This window comes from Penaeus vannamei, chromosome 3, assembly GCF_042767895.1.
Source record: "Penaeus vannamei isolate JL-2024 chromosome 3, ASM4276789v1, whole genome shotgun sequence".
NCBI lineage: Eukaryota > Metazoa > Arthropoda > Malacostraca > Decapoda > Penaeidae > Penaeus > Penaeus vannamei.
This window is the reverse complement of record NC_091551.1, coordinates 47040603-47060111: the sequence shown is the minus strand read 5'-3', so window position 1 is coordinate 47060111 and position 19509 is coordinate 47040603. Positions and strand designations below refer to the sequence as shown.

Below are 19509 nucleotides of genomic sequence, written 5' to 3'. Positions count from 1 at the left end.
TCCCTTCCCATCCTTTCCCTCCCACCCTCTCCTTCACGCCCTTCTCTCTCTCCTCTCTCCTCTCTCTATGTCTTCTCTACTTGCCGACCTTGTCTTCATCTCTTCCCTATACTGAAGTTCTGAGTACTATTACATTACCAGTACAATGTTTTAAAAGCAAACTACTCAGTTTGGTGTGTACAAGGAGCTAGTGGGCTGAACTAGATGTTTAGGAATACTGGAACTAGTGGGTTAGGAAATATCTTGATGACTTCTTTGGCATAGAGAATATCCATAGAGCATTAGTCATGAGTCCTTTTAGATCTCCTGGTACTTTTCTGAAACATCCTTTTTTTTTACTCCCCCAGGTCAAATGTTGGAGATGCCATGGTCCGCTCTCCAGAAGGTCCTCCTTGTGGCTCCATGAGTGCGCAGTCCTCGTCCTCACCTTACTCCTCCTCATCATCATCATCCAAACACAGCTCCACCTATAACCTCCCTTTTGTTCTTCAAGACCACAACTATGGTGCCCCACCCCCACCCACGCCTCCACAGTCCCCCCCACCAATACCCTGCTCTTCATCTTCATCCTCAGGCTCCTCCCCCTACCAGCTCCCCCTACATCACCAGCCAGCTGTGCCCCATGCCAGCCCACAGGTGCCCTCCCAGCCTGGCTCCCAGAATCTCTTGCAACCCAAGACCCATTCCCACCCCCTCCACCACCACCCCTTGCACCACCCACAAGCAAGTGTGGCCGCCACCAGCCCCTCCCGGCCGGCCCACATGACCCACGCAGGCCATGCACCCCCAGTTGTCTCATCTGGCTCCTCCGTGCCTATCTCTGGCCTGCTGACCTCGCACCCACTGAGCACAATGCCTCCACACCGGCAGCAGTTCATGCCCCATCCAAAGACTAGTATGTTCCCTTCACCCCACATCCCTCCTCCTCCTGTTGAACTGCTTCAGTCCCCTACAACAGTGGCTGTGGCTCCTCCGCCATCCAGCACGGGGGCTGAAACGGATGACGACTCCCGTCTAAGTGATCGCAGTTCCTCTGTGGGGCCCTCAGGAGAGGAGACAGAGACCGCACCAGAGGGGGAGGGGGATGAGCAGCCAGTAGATGACTCCATCACACGCTGCGTCTGCGATTTTGCCCACGATGATGGATACATGATACAGTGTGACAGATGCTTGTAAGTCTTTTTAAGTATATGTAGGTTAGGTGGACATTGTAATTATGCAGTTCCATTGGAAGTGAATAGCACAGTTCTTAAAAGAAAGATCCATTGCATAGGTTACTCTGCATTTTATAATTATTACTTTCATAATGATTTCCATTTTTAAATCTTAATTTGCAGTGTTTGGCAGCATGTGGACTGCATGGAAATTGATCGTGAAAACATACCTGATGAGTACCTGTGTGAGGCCTGTGAGCCGAGAATGATAGACCGGTTTAAAGCTCGTGCTTTACAGATACGCAGAAGACAGGAGATCAAAGCTCATCTGGCCAGGTGAGGAACGGTGCTGGGCCAGTAAATGACATAGCGAATGAGGTAGCTTTTAAACATGGAATAATCACAGACGTGCCTTTCATAGTCTTCTGTCTTGCAGGCTCTCTTCTTCAGATTCAGATGATAACATGCCCATGTGCAATAAAAGTCGTGCTTCACTCAGCAAAGTGCAGGAGAGAAAAGTGGTAAAGAAAAAGAAGGTGAAACAGATAAAGGACATGAAGAATGGCAGGAAAGGTCCTCTCTCCTTGCTCAAGAAGAGCAGCTCAGTCTCCTGCAACAACAACATTGTTCCGGGTTCCGAGGAGAGAGACAGAAGAATGCTGGTCAAAACACGCAGAGTGAGTAACATGCCAAAGAAATGCTTCTGTGCAATTTCCACAGGAAAAGAAATCTTTCAATTGAAGAGAAAATTGGAAAGGTTCATAGTTTGTCTGAATGTATTAGTAATACTACTAATTGCCCCAATTTACTTTAGTACTTATGGGATTAAATTCTCCTTTCTTTGTTTCTTACTGTTTTTCTATTAAATGTTGCTGCTCTCCACTGAAAGGCTGACCTGAGTCTCGCTTCCACAGCGCAAGAGCAGCAGCATGAGTGGCGGTGAGGGTGTGAGTGATGATTCATGTGGGGGCCCAGTAGAGAGGCTTCGGGCCTGGGTAGAGGGCTATGAGGTGGCTGTCACCAACCACTATTCTCCTGAACTGCGCGCACGAGTCCAAGCAGCACGCATCAATGGCGTGTCACCAGACCTGCGGGCATCCACCCAGGGGGCCGTCTTGGGCCACCGCTGCAAGGTGGTGGAGAATCCCAATCCCTTGCTGGATGTGTTTGACAGTAAGGTAAGAAACTAATTACCTTGCAACTGTTGATTTGTATACCTATTCTGTGATGATAATAGGCAGTCCATTTTGGAGTAACTAATGTCTCTTTCCTATTTCTAGATCCTGGTAGCTGCTACCAGACTCACTGTCAACACTGCCATCACAGAGTTTCAAGGGAAGTACCTGTTAGCATCCCAGTGGAATGCACAACAACCAGTGATGGGTCAGCAGTACCTGCCCTATGTCCTGCAGTACCACATGCCAAAGGAGGGCCTAACTGTATGCGTGGATGCCAGAACGTATGGCAATGATGCCAGATTCACTCGCAGATCATGCAGACCAAATGCAGAGGTAAGATGTAAAGTAGTTGCAAGATGGAAGGTTAACCTCATGAATATCTTATTTGACTTTAGAGGAGTAACTTAAAGTGTGGACAGAAAGCTGGTAATTAATTCTTTTCTGGTACAAGCATACAAGCTGCTTTCAGATGTCTTTTGCAGCCACCAGTTATACATTCATTGCAGTTTTACCTTTTGAAAAAGACATTTAGGGTGAATCTAATTTGATTGTTGCATAATAGTATTCTTGCTTGCATTGGAGCACAGCTGTTTCTTGGATGGCCCCAGTCTCAGCCTTTTTAATGAGCTGCCACATAGCATTTATTAAACTATCTACATAATATTTTTGTATTAGAATGACCAGATGTTTATAGTTTGAGCATTTTCAGTATTTTGATTTATTGACTTTCCTTATGTATCAGATTCGGCATGTGGTAGAAAGAGGGTCCCTACACCTGTACCTGGTAGCAACAAGAGACATTGAAGAGGCAGAGGAAGTTACTTTAGCCTTAGAGACAGCTAATTCCACTTTAGATCTTGTCTGCTGTCTGTCGGAGGAACACGATTGCAATGCTCCCCAGTCCCAAAAGGTGGAGGCCTTATCACCAGTGCATAATCCTCCACATAAAAAGAATGGGCTTCTAAAGTAAGGCTCTTAAACTATTCTTGCAGCCATTTTGAGTTGAAGATATTTGTATTCAGAGTATACCCAAGAGAGTAGAATTTAAGCTTTTCAGCCTTTGTTTTGATAATATTGCCATTCTTTCTAGCAACAAGAAGACAATAAAGAAGCAGCAGCTCCAGCTCCAACTGCGGACAAGTAAAAGAACCACTTCCACTGAGAGCAGAAGTAGTGATAATCTAACAACCACCACTTGTCAGAGCACAACCCCTGTCACGCCTGTCAAGCAGAGACGTGTGTCAGGCTGTGGTAAGTCGCCTGCCAAGTCCCCTTGTGTATCAGCCTCCAGTTCACCTGAAGAGCTAAGCAAGGACACGGTAGTGAGCGCACCCCCTACCCTGGCTGTGACACCAGAGACCCCCAAGGCCATGGACAAACAGCAGCAGCAGAAGATGACACGTGAGGAAAGGAAGATTGCTGCATACATGAAGGCGTTTGAGAGGATGGAGAAGGCTGCACAGAGGAGACAGGAGATGGAGAAGAAAAAGGAAGAGGATAAGAGCAAGGATCCAAAAGATAAGGACAAGAAGCACTGTGATGGGGATGAGGAGGACTGGGAGAAGACCAGCAGTGCCGATGAGGGCAACAGAAATACTCCTGTGGCAGAAAGAAGCAGAAGAAAAGGGTAAGTGTTTGGGACTTGCAAGGGAGGCTATGTTTGTGATGGCAGATAAAATTTTCCTCTCCAGTCAGATTGGTTTTCCACATTGCTTTTTACCTTCCCAACAGAAAAAAGGGGCGTGGGAAGGGTAGCCCACAGAAACGTAATCATCGCCTGGACACAACAGCTTCTGACTTAACCGGTGACGAAAGTAGTTGTGCTTCTGTGGGGCTCATGTCTCCCTTGGGGGGCTCTGTTGAAGGCATTGCTCTCAATTTCAACTCTCCTCCATCAGGAAATTCAAATGTCATGGGGTTCAGGTAAGTTAAAATTACTATTCATAAGGGATGATTATTATGAACATGAAATTCCTGTTGATATATAAAAAATTGTCTCCTCATCATTTCATAATTGTGATGGTTCCAGATTTCCCAAAACCAAGAAAGCACTTATGAATGAATGGCTAAATGAGACCGTAGACCCAGTGATGCCCGTAGGCAGCCCAAGCGGGGTAACAGAGGTGCATTCAACAGGCGTGCCCACGTGCTATATGCGGTCGCCCGCCACACCACTCAGAAGGTCAACATCTGTGAACCAGGTGGTCCCCGGGACTGTCCTCAACTTGGACTTGCCAGGTGGCTCAGCTAAGAAACGGTGGCTTAGACAGGCCATTAGCGAGGAGACTGAATCACCCCAGCTCAATGGTCTGTGCCCAAGTCCCAACAGCAGACCAGGTGGGTGCATGGTAGCTGAATGTGTCTAGCATTCAATTCTTTCATTACTTTCCATGTATCCTTAATAGTATTTCTTTTATGTTCTTCATACTCCTAACAGATTGTCCATCCTAACAGACTCCCCAACTGGAGGAGATTACATAACGCCCTTAAAGAAGCGCAGACTGGCCAGAGAGTCCATGTCATCAGAGCAGTCGTCAACTCCCCCTTCAACGCCTGTCCACTCCACCAGCATGGAGGAGGACAAGATGATGGAGGAGGTTGGTGGCCCATTTGAGTTTTATTGACATTTCTATCATTCACATTTAGAGACCTGTGATTTTCAGTTTCCTACAGTTTTCTATTTCACTCTAATGACTGGTAAGGGTTTTGTGGTTGTAGATACAACTCTTGGACTTAAATCACTGCTGGAATGAATGGCACACTAAGACCCGGCTCCTTTCAGATGGAAGCTGAGTTAGCAGCTGGAGGTGTGGTCAAGATCAAGTGTGAGGAGGAGAGTGTTGCAGAAGACCAGTCCTTGCAAGGGGAGGACCACACTGGGGATGCAGCAGATACCAAAGATAGCTTGGGTGTGGGGAAGAGAGAGGAGGATGATGATGACGGGGAAGAGGAACTCATCATTGAGGAGGAAGAGGAGAAGATCTCAAACTTGAAAGACAGAGGAAGGACTTTCACCAGCAGTCCAGCTGATTTGAGATATGAGAAGGAAAGTAGAAGAAACATTGTAAAAGAGTCAGATTTTGATATAACAGATAGTGCATCAAAGACGGACATTCCCTTGTGTTTGTCATCTCCAAAGATCTGCAAAGAGAGTGAAGAAAAGGAAAGTGTAGAAGACGGTGAGCGGGAGGAGGACGAGGAGGACGAGGAGGACCAAGAGGAGGAGGAGGAGGAAGAGGCAACATCCTGCAGAGGAGAAGAAAGCGAGGTCAAGCGGAGAAAGAAGCAAGTTGGCTGGAGAAGAAAAAAGAGGCAGCAAGCCCTTTCCAAAAGGGAGAGAAAACAAGCGCTTAGCACAAAGAAGAAAAACACTAAGAGAGAGAGACAAGAAGAAGAACTGAAAAGCAAAAAGGAAGATGCACCAGCAATCAAAGAAGAGAGCACTCAGGAAACAACTGTTGGAAATAGGGAAAGTGATATGGGATGTGGCAGTATAAGTGTGGAAAATGTAGATGAAAGAACACCAAAGGAGGAGGGAGAAACAGATGGAAGTACCGGTGAGAAAGTGGAGGAGAATAAAGAAAAGGAAGGAGTGGATGTGAAGAGTGAAATAGGTGAAACAGATGGAAATCCAGAAAAAGCTTTCAGAGATGCACCGAAAGCAGAAGTTGGCTCAGTGAAACCAGAGACTCAGGGGAGGATGATCAAGAGCGAGAGTGGGGGAGACGCTGCTGAGTGTGGGAGCAGTTTTCAGAAAACAGTGAAAAATGAACTTGAAAGCTTAATTGCAACAGATTGTAGGATTATTGTGAAAAAAGAAAAGGAAGTCTCAGAGGTGAGTGATGATAGAGAGAAAGAGGGGAGTGATGAAAGAACAGAGAATGTTGGGAACATAGAGGAAAAAACTCCCACCCAGTGTTCCAGGCCAGAAAGAAAGCAAAGTTCAAAGAAGCCTGTAAGTGTGAAAATGGAAGTACTGAATGATGAACAGGTCAAGCAGGAGGCTGTGCAGGAAAAGCCAGAAATATGTGCAGGTGAGGTTGTAGGGATAAGAGAGCAATCAGGCAGTAGTAGTGAGAGAGAGGAGCAAGAAAAAGAACTTGTGAGAGCAAATGTGCATCATTGCATGGTTGTGAAGGAAGGGAGTACAAAAACAAATGCAAAGGCTGAACAGGTGCTGTCAAGAGAGACATGTATAAAGCAAGAGGTTAAAGTAGAGGTGGATGTACAGTTTAATACTAGTGTTAAGATTGAAGAAAGGGACAACATTCCTCAAACCCAGAGTCAAGGCAGTGAAGAAACAGAGGTGACAGAGTGCATTTCCAAACCTGCCAAGGAAACATCTCCTGCACCAGAAGAGGTGCTGCAACGAGAAAAATCCCTCGGTCTGGTATGTAGTCCAAGCTCCTCAGTTTTGCAAGGGAGAAGACAGAGCTCACAGTCAGATTCAGATGACTTGCCAGTCATCGAGAGAGCACAGACACCTGAAGGCTTTCATCACAAAGCCTTAGAACCTAAAGGTCCCAGAACACCTGAGGGCCCAGCACCCACAAGCCCTGAAGAATCTTCACTGATGCCCGATAGCCCCAGAACGCCCGAGTCATGCAGTATAGGACAAGACCGGAGTCCAGAGAGGGAGGCGAGTCCTGAGCGAACATCAAGAGCAAGGGTACGAGGGCCTTGCACTCCTCCTTCAACTCCACCTCCACAGCAAGATGACTCACTTGACGGGGAGTCAGAGCGTGAGAGAGAGCAACAGGATGACTGTGATAAGTCCATCAAATCAGCATTGCATGCCAAAGCAGCACCTGTGAAAAGAAAGGTGACTTTAGTGGCATAGAGTATTGTAGTTTCTTCTGTCTTTTTCTTTCTTTTTTCTTATTATTCGCTTATGATTTTGTTCTTTTATGAATAGATTGATTTATGTGAAAAAATTGTATAATTATTTCATTTTGCAATAAGTGGAATGAGGGAGTTAGTAAATTTGAGGATTTCTGACCAATGTGAATTTATGGAAACAAATGATTTTGCTATACATACTGTACACGGTTGTTAACATGGTTTTCATGTCCCCCTCCCCCCCGTACAGTTGTCTATTTTGGAATACCGTAAACGAAAGAGTGTCAGCAGTGAAAGCGAAACAAGGGGAGCAAACGGCCCACGTGACCAGTCTCCGCCTCCCCTTCCTCCTCCTCCTGGTGCCTCGGGAGCCCCTCTGGCAGACACGAGTGGCTCCTGCGCCCCCAGCCCGGTGACCCTCCCTTCAGCCAGCATCACGCAGGAACCCCTAAGCTCCCCCTCAGCTGCATCGCCAGCCAAAACCTCCTGTGCCAGTGCAGTAGATTCTTCACCTGATCTCAGTCTTTCTCCCATTCGACCCTTGTCCCTGTCATTGCCGGCTGTACTTGATGACAAACTTACCAAAGATGAAGGGAAAAGAGGTGAGGTGCACTTTGGGTTTTTTATTTTGTTCATTTTGTATGATTGTTCTATAAGGAGCTTTTGATTATAAATAATGGAAATTCTTAAGAATGCACCTATCTAGAGTATTATTTCCATGGATTGTATGCAAGTCCTCTAGATGTAAAGTTTTCTGAAAATAGTGCTGCATATTGCAGAAGTGGAGAGTACCACCCAACGTGGAGATGCTGCTGCCGAAGTCAGTAAAGACATCATTGGGAGTTCAAAGAACAACACAGGTATCGTGGCTACTTCCTTGCCAGGCATTACAACAAGCACAGTCACAGCTCCCACTGGCACTGCCTCACAGGATGTCAAGTGGAATGCTGCACCAACACTCCTGGAACGGCAAAGGGAAAATCTCACAGCCAGGTTGCGCAGGGAGTTTGGCCTGTGCATATCTGATGATGATGAAGACAAATCCGGTGAGTGCTGTAGTTGTCTGTGTACTAAAGCAAGAAATGCTGTACATACACACACTTCTAATGTGATTTATGAGTGCAAAGAATAAGAATTTGAGTATTATTAACATTCTGAAGCTTGTTCTTATATTTTATTTTTCTTTAATTTTCAAAATTCAGCAAGTGTGTATGTACAGTCTGAGTGACATAAAACTGAAACACTTGCACATGCAAAGACCGAATATGTAGACACAAAACACTTTGTAAAATTTTTGTGTGATTGTTTTAATTGTTTTATGATAGTTGAGTTCTAATCACACTTTAAGTCAATGTCCGCCCACCTCCTTGCAACCCTTTGTATTTTGTTAGTTTTTTGTAAAATACTTTGATGTTATTGCTACTGTTGTTAGTATCATAGTTACTTTCTATGTCTTTATTATGAATAGTCATTAATTATTAATTATTATTTTTATGATTATTATTTGATAACAAAATTATTATTAATAATACCAATATTATTGAATTATTAATAGTAGTAGGAGCAGTAGCAGCATAATTTTTCTATACTCGTGTATTGGTTAAACTTAGAGAGTGATGTATATGTTTGCAGAAGCATATGCATCCGGTATTTGTGTTTTGACATTTGGTATTTTGGGGAAGATACACTGGGAGAAGAATACCTTATCATTGTCTAGTAAATCTCTTTTAGTGTGATTTCTCTGCTTTTTGTCATTTGTGATTGTGTATACCAATATAACATTGTGGATATTATTAAGGCAAATTTTTATGCTTCTTCTTTATCAAGTAAAATAGCCACCCATTTGGTTTTCTCTAGAGTTGGCACCTAAAGAGAGAGAGAGAGAGAGAGAGAGAGAGAGAGAGAGAGAGAGAGAGTGTGTGTGTGTGTGTGTGTGTGTGTGTGTGTGTGTGTGTGTGTGTGTGTGTGTGTGTGCGTGTGCGCGCACGCGCGCGCACTTCTGGGGGGTGCAAGTGTGGGTATGGATGTGTGGGTGGGTGGATGCTTGCTGGCCATATTCATGGAGTGGAAGTATCAGTTGAAAGCCTTCCTTCTCTTGGTCTAGGAAATTCCAAAGGCCGTCGTCAACGCAAATTGCTTTCCCTTTTTAGTGACGAGTTCAAGTAATTATTGAGCTGAATTTGCCTTAATGTGTGTCCATAGTGTAAGTAGTCTTGATGTAGCATTTTTAGATTTCATTTATTTCCATTTGATTCTTTTACTAACTGATGGTTTTGTCTGGTATCCTTGGGCTCAGGGCTGCGGTTGGGCTGTGTGAGTGTTGTCGGGCGTCCGTCTCCTCCCTTGCTTCCCCCTCCCAGTACCTTGATCTCCTCATCACCCCTTTCGCCACGGGGCAGAAAGCCTTCAGGGCACCAGGCTGGGACAGGTAGTTCTTGCAAAATGCCTTCTTTATTTTTAAGTAGTATTAGTAGTATTAATGTAGTTTTAACAGTAGATTTACATGTTTAAACCTTTTCCCAGTGTTATATGTCTAGTGTGTGCATTGTTATCTTGCTTTAATTTGCACACTAGGAATGGGGAGAAGGTTCAAACAAGAATATATTTTCACTACAGTAGATGCATTGTTCAAAACATCATTTACATAAATATTGCTTCATGAAGTTTAAGGGGACCGTCCTGGGAAATGACCACCTTTCCCTACTCATTTCATTAAAAAAAAAAACAGTTGGAGGTAATTCATTGATTCTTTTTGCATAATATAGAGCATAGAATTGCACTGTGTCTCATATACAATTTTGACATCACATCCCCATTGGGGGATGTGATGTCAAAGTTTTTTCTTTCTTTTCTTTTCTTTTCTTTTTCTTTTTCTTTTTCTTTTTTCTTAATTTTCTTTTCTTTCTTTCTTTTTCTTTTTCATTTTCACTCTTCAGTACATTATCATGCCCACAGTTTTTTTCCTGAACAATCCCCCCCAAAAAATTATATATTAGATATATCTTAGCCTAAGGCCGTATATATACATGTATAAGGCCGTGAAAAAGCAACAAACTGCTTTTGAATCGCATGAAAAGTACGAGCGTTATGTATCAAAGGTAATGTAAACAAAGAATGGAGATATGGGATATTTTATTTTGGCACTGTGCCAAAGTTTGTTATCTCTGTAATTTTTCTCTAAATCTACTGATGTTATATTTTAAAAATTATCATTTTCAATAGGGACGCTTTACTATAATGTTTTTTAATGTAGTAGATATTTTTGTCTGAAAAGTTTAATAAATGCATTAAGCCATAGAAACAACTTCATCTTTAATTTTTAAGAAATGGGGAACTGTGGATGGCAACATTAGTTCAAAATCATCCTAATAAAGTTCTAGCATGAATACAACATGGTGGTTCAATTTTGACAATTTTTAAAGCATATGAATTTAGTACATGGGGATGGGGGTCACTGGGTGTTTATAATTTTCGAGGAGGATCTATGTACATGAACACACACACATAAAGTTAAAAAAAGGAATCATCCTCATTTAGTCGGCCTACACCAACTTTCATATCTAAAGGATTAAAATACATTAGTTATCCCGCTCAAACCATTTTCTTCGATAATTGTCAATATCAACAGATTGCAAAGGGGAATGAGTGTAGAGTTGGTGATTAGCCATTTGTACCCATTATCTTTACTAAGAAGTGCATAAAATGCAGACGCCTAGGTGTGGTGGGATATTTGCGAATTTATGGTACCTAAGACTTGTGGTAACGTCTGAACAGAATAGTTTTTATCGGGAAGCATGAAACAGAAGCAATAGCCTTTTCAACTCTAGATGAAGATTGCGCACACAAACAAGCTCAAAATTCCATATAGTTTTTATTTCAGAGTGGGTGTTACTGAGTATTATCATATTTAAAAAAAAGAAAATATATATATATTTTTTTTCTTCTTCTTCTTCTTCTTCTTCTTTTCCCCTCTTCTTCGGTACATAATGTAGCTCGATTTTTTTTTGGGGGGAGGGGGGGATTGGTTGATATAGAGAACTATTTTTTGTCTGTTTTGTCTGATCACTGGGCGTTTCTAATTTTCGAGGAGTGTCATTTGTTCGTAAACACACACATAAAGTTAAAACAAAAATTAATCATCCTTGTCTAATAGGCCTGCATTCACTCTTATATCTAAAGGAATAAAATATATTAGTTACCCTACAAACCGTTTTCTTCGATAATTGTCAATATTAGCAGATTGCAAAGGGAAATGAGTGTAGAGATGTTGATTAGCCATTTGCACCCATGATCTTTTATAAGAAGTGCATAAAATCATGCAGACGCCTAGGTGGGGTGGGATATTTGCGGATTTATGGTACCTAAAACCTACAGTATCGTCTAAATGTAATATTTTTTTATCGAAAACGCACAAAACAGATGAAATAGCTCTTTCAACTTTAGACGAAGACTGCGCACAAAATCGAGATCAAAATTCCATATAGTTTTTATTTCAGAGTAGGTATTACTGAGTACTATCATCTTCAATATGAAATAATCAGTATCTTGCTTATACATCCTAAGTTCAAAAATCTGATTATTTGGTGACCTTCGTAATGAAGTCCTCTTCACAGCGGTAACAACCAATTTCATAGCAAATCAAATTTACTGATGCCATAAAGTACCGACCATGAGCGAAATGTAACGGAAATATTTCAATCCTTACTTACAACGCTATTTTCAAACATTAGTGCTTCGTACGTGATATACCTGCAGATTACTTCGGAACCTACTATAACCAGGGAGTCTTGATAGAAGCATATTTCGTGTATAAAAGGACACAGAACTTACTTACTTTTTTTTTTTTTTTTTTTTTTTTTTTTTTTTTTTTTTTTTTTTTCCACAAAATATTTCATAAATTATGGGGATATAATTTTTTTCTGATATTGGTATAAACATGTTCCTTGAACATTCACGAACTCATATCTATGCGCACTGTCACAAAGGCTGTATGCACGATTGCTGCAAGCAGAAGTCCACATAGGTGTACCTGGGCGCTCTTTAGGGACGTACCTTCTCTGGTGTTCAGCAGGTCTCGCGGCAGCTGCAGGAGAAAGAGCCATAGCAGGTGTTTAATGCTCGTTTGGTAGTTTCCTCATCCATGTACCTATACTATAGGCTAGCTAACTCAATTTGACCCCATGTCCCCCCCTCCTCAGGGACTTTAATAAAATGTTGGATGTCGAACATATGATCTCAAAAAGTGTACCATTAGCTATGCTCATGGGAAATCATTTATTTTTTCTGATAATTTTACTTACTTTAATGAAAAATGTATTTGGTACTATTTACACAACACAGATGAGGAATTTGAAAACAAGACATTTTACTGGATGAAATACCATGCATAGAGGGCTGACACTTTTTAACAAAATTGATATATTGTCAGTTTTAAATTAACAGATTTGTGCCTTTTATACAGCACCCAACTTATTAGCTTAGCTCAGGTGTCAGCAATTGAGTGCACCGTCCTATATATTTATTACTCAATTGAGGGCAGTTGCCTGTGTTTAAAACTGGAGTAAATTATTTTGATTTATTTTTTGACAGAGTTTGGTATTGCTTATTTTAATAGAAAATTTAATTACAACAAAGAAAGGTGATTTTGCCTTCAATCACATATAAAGTAAAAAGTATTAAAAGCATCATATAATATTGGTCATATTTCAACTTGATACATTTACTCAAAGATACAGACGATAGGCCATGCAGACACTGGTACAGATATTATTGGGGGAGTGTTCATCCTTGTTGGTGTCTTTTTCAGTTGAAGGTTTTGTGTGGGATTGTGTGAGAAATAACTTAGAAATTGCCTTCTTGATAATCATTTGTACATCATATATCAGTTCAATATTGAATCTTGAAAAAATTAACCAATTGCCCCTGAGTTACATGTCCTGTCCACTGCAATTTTGCTTTGTGAATTTTGTTTACAAAAATTTGGATTCAAAAATTTTCAGTCGCCAAGAAGGTAGTAGGCCCAATATGACCTCACCCAATTTTCCCATTCTTTGATTCTCTCTCTCTCTCTCTCTCTCTCTCTCTCTCTCTCTCTCTCTCTCTCTCTCTCTCTCTCTCTCTCTCTCTCTCTCTCTCTCTCTCTCTCTCTCTCTCTCTCTCTCTCTCCCCCTCCCTCTCCCCCTCCCACTCCCACTCCCCCTCCTCCTCCCCTCCCCCTCTCTCCCACTCCCTCTCCCTCTCTCTCCCATCCTCTCTTCTTCCCTCCCCCCCCCCTTCCTGCCATTAACCCTTACAATCAGGATGACATGACTATCATGTCAGGAAATAATTTGCTAGAGTTGAATTGAATTGGGCTGGAGTTGCACAAACTTGCTGTTGTGAGCATTTCAGCTGAAGGCTAAGGTGACAGGAAATTTGCCACTAGTGCACAAACCTCTTGGAGGGTGATTAGACTCATTTGGCTCTTTGAATGGGGTTTTGCCTTATTGCCATCAATAAACAAGTGTGGAATATGGTATACATGAGCCGTGACTGAACAAGCATTGACTCCAGAGGGGACACAGAGGTCAGTCTATTCCTGCCTGCCATGACTGGCAGGACTGGTTGTATAATAAAAAAAATAAATGAATGCCATGAAAATATAAGAAAATGACACAAAAAACAAAATGTTTATTTACTGTCATTATTCTTGCACTATAGTTTGAACTACATAGAGAGATGATTGGAAGTCTGTGCAAGGATTAGTCTGTCACCATCTGGATAAAGCAAGTCAGTTGTCAAATATGAACATTGGAAATTGACAAAAAAAAAAAAAAAAAAAATGGAGCATCTCCTGTTGCAGGTCTTAAAATCTCTTAAATTTGCCCATCTTTGTTTGTGTAAATCTATATATATAAGTTACAGGCAGACATGTCACAATTCAACTCACTTGTGGATCTTTACACAGCTTAATCGGAAATCATGTGTCAGCATCAGGCATTGACCTTTGCTGATTGAAGCAACCATTTACTTATAGGCCATGTTGAAAAAGAGGAACACAGTTTTATCAGACAGGCTCTATAAAAAATTATGGTGTGATTTTTTTTTTTTATCGGTCACAGATGAGAGTTAGGACTATAATTTACAGACTCCATGTCTTAAAAAGAAATTTGTTTGAGTCTTAAAGTCTTAAAAAGGTCTTAAATTTCATCAGTCTATACCTGCAAGAGAAAATGACATTGCAAAGGGGAGGCATAGAGTCTTTTCACCTCATAAGAGAGTTCATTTGCCTACAAGCCACACAACTGTCAGCATGACCACTCTAGTAAGCCTAATGCCTGTGTTTTGTACCCTTGAAGTCCCCGGATCCAAAGGGTTAACATCGATACTGTTTTTAGCATTGTTGACAGGATTTTTGTAAAATTACTAATATACTAATAACAATAAAAAGTTTTTCTTTTCTTTCTTTCTTTATCAAGGGAAAAGGTTAACAGGTGAGATAGGTAGGACTAGCAATTAATGGACATGACATGTATGAGCATGCCATCCTAGCATCAATAGGTTAAGGATGAGTTTGTGTGCATGATAATTAGGGTATTATTGATGTTTTGATTGGCAGTTTACTTTGACTTTTGTCTTTTTCTTTTTTTCAAATAGTTGGGATATTCATACGGGAGAGAATTTATGTTAATTAGGTGGTCTATAATGGATCGGAAATAGTTCTTCATAATGTGGATGCATAGTGTCACTCACCAGAGCTGTTGCCTGTTCCTTAACCCACTAACAGCGGGTGTCCCACATATGAGACACCCGAAAAAATAACATTGCCGGGCATCCCGCCAGTGTGACGCTGTATTGGGGCTCACGCTCTGACGCAGCAGCGGTCCACAGCCGGCGCTCGGGCAGAGTCCAGGCCAGCCCTGTGCGCCAATTTTGTAGCCGCCCAGAGTATTTTATTTTCGGCTTCAAAATATACCGGCATTAATGGGTTTAAAGTATGCAACAGTATGCAAATAGTTCATTCAGTATAAAGTTATTGAGGTTCAGTTTGAAAAGAATTAATGTGTAATTAACCTTTAATGATTGCATACTTTGTCCCACTTTGCTTGGAAGTTGTCTATTATTATTAGATAGAAAATATAAATGTTAAAATATTATCTTATGTTATTTATTATTGTTTTTATTAATGATCTGCTTTCATTTTTTATCTGTCCCTGCTTGCAGCATAAGGTTTCCAACCTAAAGTTTGACCTTCTCCTTGCAGAGAGTGAGGAGCGTGACAGAAGCCACCGGCGCCACAAGGATAAGAACCTCCCTCCCCCACCACCACCTCCAACAGCTCCACCAAAGAATTCCATCTTTCAAGGCAGAGAGGTCACTGTCCAGAAAGTAACATGCACTGCCAAGGGGGTTGTGGCAGCCAGTCCCAGCCCAGGATCAAACACCTGTGGTAGCATGACATCGAGCAGCCCAGGCACCAGCACTGGCCCCCTTGCAGCACACACTGCGACACCAGGCAGGTTGGCAGGCTTGCCCACCCACCCCTCAGGCCCACCACCTAGCTACCCAGGATCAGGGGTTACCCCCCCAATGCCTGTACCACCACCAGCAGTCAGCTCGATTCCCTCTTCTCCCAGTGGCCCTTCCCTGACTGCATTACCTGGAGCCCAAGCCTCACAGGTTGGCTTACCTCCTTCCCCCATACCAGCTCTCCCTACCCTGCCACTGCCCCTGCCAAACTCTATTGTGAATCCAGTTGCAATGGACATGTCCTCAAGAAGCTCCTCCATCACACAGCCTGTGGGCCACACGGCCTCCCAGCGGCCCCACCTCAGCTCCCTTCCTGCACCAGGACCCACAGGACCTACAGGACCACATCCACCTACGCAAAACACCAGCTATCCTGCAAGGTCATATTCCAGAGGACAGTATTCAAGCAATGCCAGTGGGCCTCTGCCAGTGTATCCTCCCAGCAGGGTGGCACCGCCTCAACACAGCCCCCTGGTGACCCCTCCTCCTCTCCCTCCTCCTCTGCCTCCTCCCCCTCCTCAAGGGTCACACGGACTTCCAGCCTCAGCACACCCCCAAGGTCCCCCTCCTGCCCCAGGCCTCAGCTACAATGGAGGCAACTACAACGGACTTGACTGCTCTGCTCCCGGCTCGAGAGGGTCGTGATGGCGGGCCAGCCAGCCCTCTGCAGCCCTATCAGCCAGCTGCAGGAGGGCGTTGCTCCTCTCCAGACCCGTGTGATGTCTTCACTAGCCATTTCTTATAGGCTCGGCTCTCTGTGTGGAAATTTTTCTTGAGTCCTTGTGCAAATTTATATATTTCTTGGTTAAGCCCAGATGAGTGTTCTCTGTCATCTGCATAATAAGTTTTGAGTGGGCTGTTGCATTGGGAACTCCACTTCTGCATCTCGTCACAAAGCACTCTTCATGTGGCCTGACCACAAATAATTATGTATATTGTTGGAAAGCTTTATATGTCTTAGAGTATTTTATTGCATACCATCCATGCCCTTCCATTCCTTTCTTTTCCAATATTTTAAGTTTAGTATATTCCCTTCCCTATCTATTTGTTTTTGGAAAGTACAAAATAATAATAGGTTCTTTCTCCTTGACAAAATGAAGGGCTCCTTGAAACTTTGAATACAAAGGCCCAAAAACTGCCAGAAAAAATTGTGTTCTGTGTTGTGCTCGTGTGAGTGTGAGACAACCCCATCCCTCTTAGTTTGCGTGGAGTTCACTCAAGGACCAGATTGATTAATCTTTGATAAAAGATAAACAAAAATATTTGTACTTACTGCTGATCTTTGTAAAAGAATCGGTTTATCATTATGGATTTCTGTCCCAAGTGGAAAAAAAGCTTTCCAGCACACTTCCTCAGGGCAAATTTTTATGAGGATAATTTTTAAATCACACGGGCTGTTAATTCATGTAAAAAAAAATAATTGTAATCACAGTCTTTAAAGTGTCACACAAGGACTCTGCTTTTACTTCAGTTTATCTACAGTACTCAACTTCAGTATCAGCCATTGTACATTTATCACAAGCTACAGTCTCACTGCAGTGCAGACTAAACCAAGGCTACGCTTCAATTGTGTAATGATGGGCAGTTCTGCTTTATAGTTCTCTGCCACAGTGTGTTATCCAAGCCACAAAAAGTCAGAATGTAAGCCTCCCTCTGGACTCGCTACGAACAGTCCATCGTAGAAGTTCCTCAGCAAAAGCAGTTATTACATTTATGCCATTAATAGAAAATCATAAAACACACACACACGCACACACACACACACACACACACACACACACACACACACACACACACACACACACACACACACACACACACACACACACACACACACAGGCAAACATGCACATGCACGTAAATACACAGACGCACATGCACGTACACACACACATGCATGTACATACGCACACACTTGCACTACACATGCACATACACATGCATATACACACGCAGACACATGCACGTACACACGCACACACATGAGCGTACACACATGCGCGTACACACACATGCATGTACACACACATGTAAGTACACACACACATGCAAGTACACACATGCACGTACACACGCACTTACAGACACACACACATGCACTTACACACACACACATACACATATATGCACTTACACATATATATGCATTTACACACACATATATGCACTTAAAGGCACACACATGTATGCACTTACAGGCACACACATATATGCACTTACACACACACACATATATGCACTTACACACACACACATATATATGCACTTACACACACACACAGACACACATGCACGCACACATGTTCACACTGACATTCATGCAAGCTTACATGCTCACTCTGGCACATGCATACATACTCACACCATTATTCTCCTCTTTGTTTCTTAACTCATCCCCCCCTCCTCTCTCTCTCCCTCTCTCTCTCTCTCTCTCTCTCTCTCTCTCTCTCTCTCTCTCTCTCTCTCTCTCTCTCTCTCTCTCTCTCTCTCTCTCTCTCTCTCTCTCTCTCTCTCTCTCTCTCTCTCTTTTCCCCCCCCCCCCTTCCCTTTCCTCCCCCTACTCCCTTAGACTTGCTTAGATTTTAAATAACAACACAAACCTGAAAACATATTGTATGTACATATACATAATACAAATAGCACACTTGTATACACATAGATGTATATATATTTTTTTTCTTTCTTTTTCTTTTCCTCCCTTCTTAGCCACAATTAGGTTCAGCATTTTTTTGTATACCTTACCAAGGTATCTGAAACAAGATTACTTTTAAACCAAGAGAATGTAGCTTTGAGTCTACATTTTCTGATGAACTTTGAAGTAATGAAAGAATCTCCAAAAATGTTTGTGGCTTTGATATATCCCTTTGCTCTCCCATTCACACTAGCACTTCTTGTATTTATGTTATGTACATATATTGTTGGGACAAATAATATTTTTATTTTCTGTTCTTGCTTTTGTGTATTATGGGATATTCATGTTTCCTAATATGAAATTTTTTAGTGATATCTTTTACAAGAAATGTCCAATAGATGTTGTGAAAAAGTGATGGAAGCTCTATTTGAAATCATTATTCTTATTGTGGATATATATCTTTTTATTTTATTTTTTCATTGCCAATGATAGTGTGTTGTAGAGTTGATGTTTATGATACACCAGTAGACTAAGCATAAAGTATACAAGGTGTTCAGCATGGGAGTGAACCAAGCCCTGTACAGACTTGTTGCGTTCGTTTCTCCTTTTGGATAGTTGGTAGTGGCGCATTTTGGAGCTCTCTTACCATGCATGGTAGATGTGTAGCTACTGGTAGGCGTTAATACCAAGACTCAGTACCTGGCTCAACAATTCTCTGAACAGGGACTCGGGGCAACCCCGGTGGACAGAAAAGAAAGGCTCACTTAAATTTAAGACCCCATGTTGCAAATCCTGACAGTTGTACATTGATACAACAGTATTTTTGTGTACATATGCCTATGTCTTGTTGTACAAAGAATGGTAGCATTAAATGATTTGGATATGAATAAATCTTACCATGTCTCACTTTTTTCTTAATATATCCTGGTGTTTTCAGTGGTCAGTGGTTAAAAAGCAAGTTTGTTAGACATGTAGGACTATAGGAAGGTGTAGCGTCAACATCTAAGGACAAAATATAGCAATAGGGCGAGGCTTGGTGGCAAAGCCTACAGGTAAGGAAAGTATTTTAGCAAGGTATTAACAATTAGAACAAAATATGTTCAATGTCAAAGGTTGTAGAGCACTGTAGGTTAGTATGGTAATGAAGAGGGTAAAGAGAGAATAACAAACAGCATAAAGGCCATTCAGGACTTACACA

The 19509-nt window shown here is 42.2% G+C and overlaps 1 protein-coding gene across 1 annotated transcript in view; it reads left to right on the top strand.

The window, feature by feature from the left end:
* upSET (SET domain-containing protein upSET) overlaps positions 1–19217 on the top strand; it is a gene marked incomplete in the record, with an annotated part of 29191 nt that extends 9974 nt beyond the window's left edge. Inside the window, 15 exon segments of the mRNA XM_070113980.1 lie at positions 348–1172; positions 1338–1490; positions 1591–1831; positions 2069–2332; positions 2435–2665; positions 3075–3298; positions 3423–3959; positions 4064–4255; positions 4362–4669; positions 4787–4929; positions 5115–7154; positions 7422–7773; positions 7951–8217; positions 9468–9599; positions 15414–19217. Coding sequence (XP_069970081.1) covers positions 348–1172; positions 1338–1490; positions 1591–1831; positions 2069–2332; positions 2435–2665; positions 3075–3298; positions 3423–3959; positions 4064–4255; positions 4362–4669; positions 4787–4929; positions 5115–7154; positions 7422–7773; positions 7951–8217; positions 9468–9599; positions 15414–16324 — 6820 coding nt within the window.
* Positions 19218–19509: the final 292 nt, after the last annotated feature.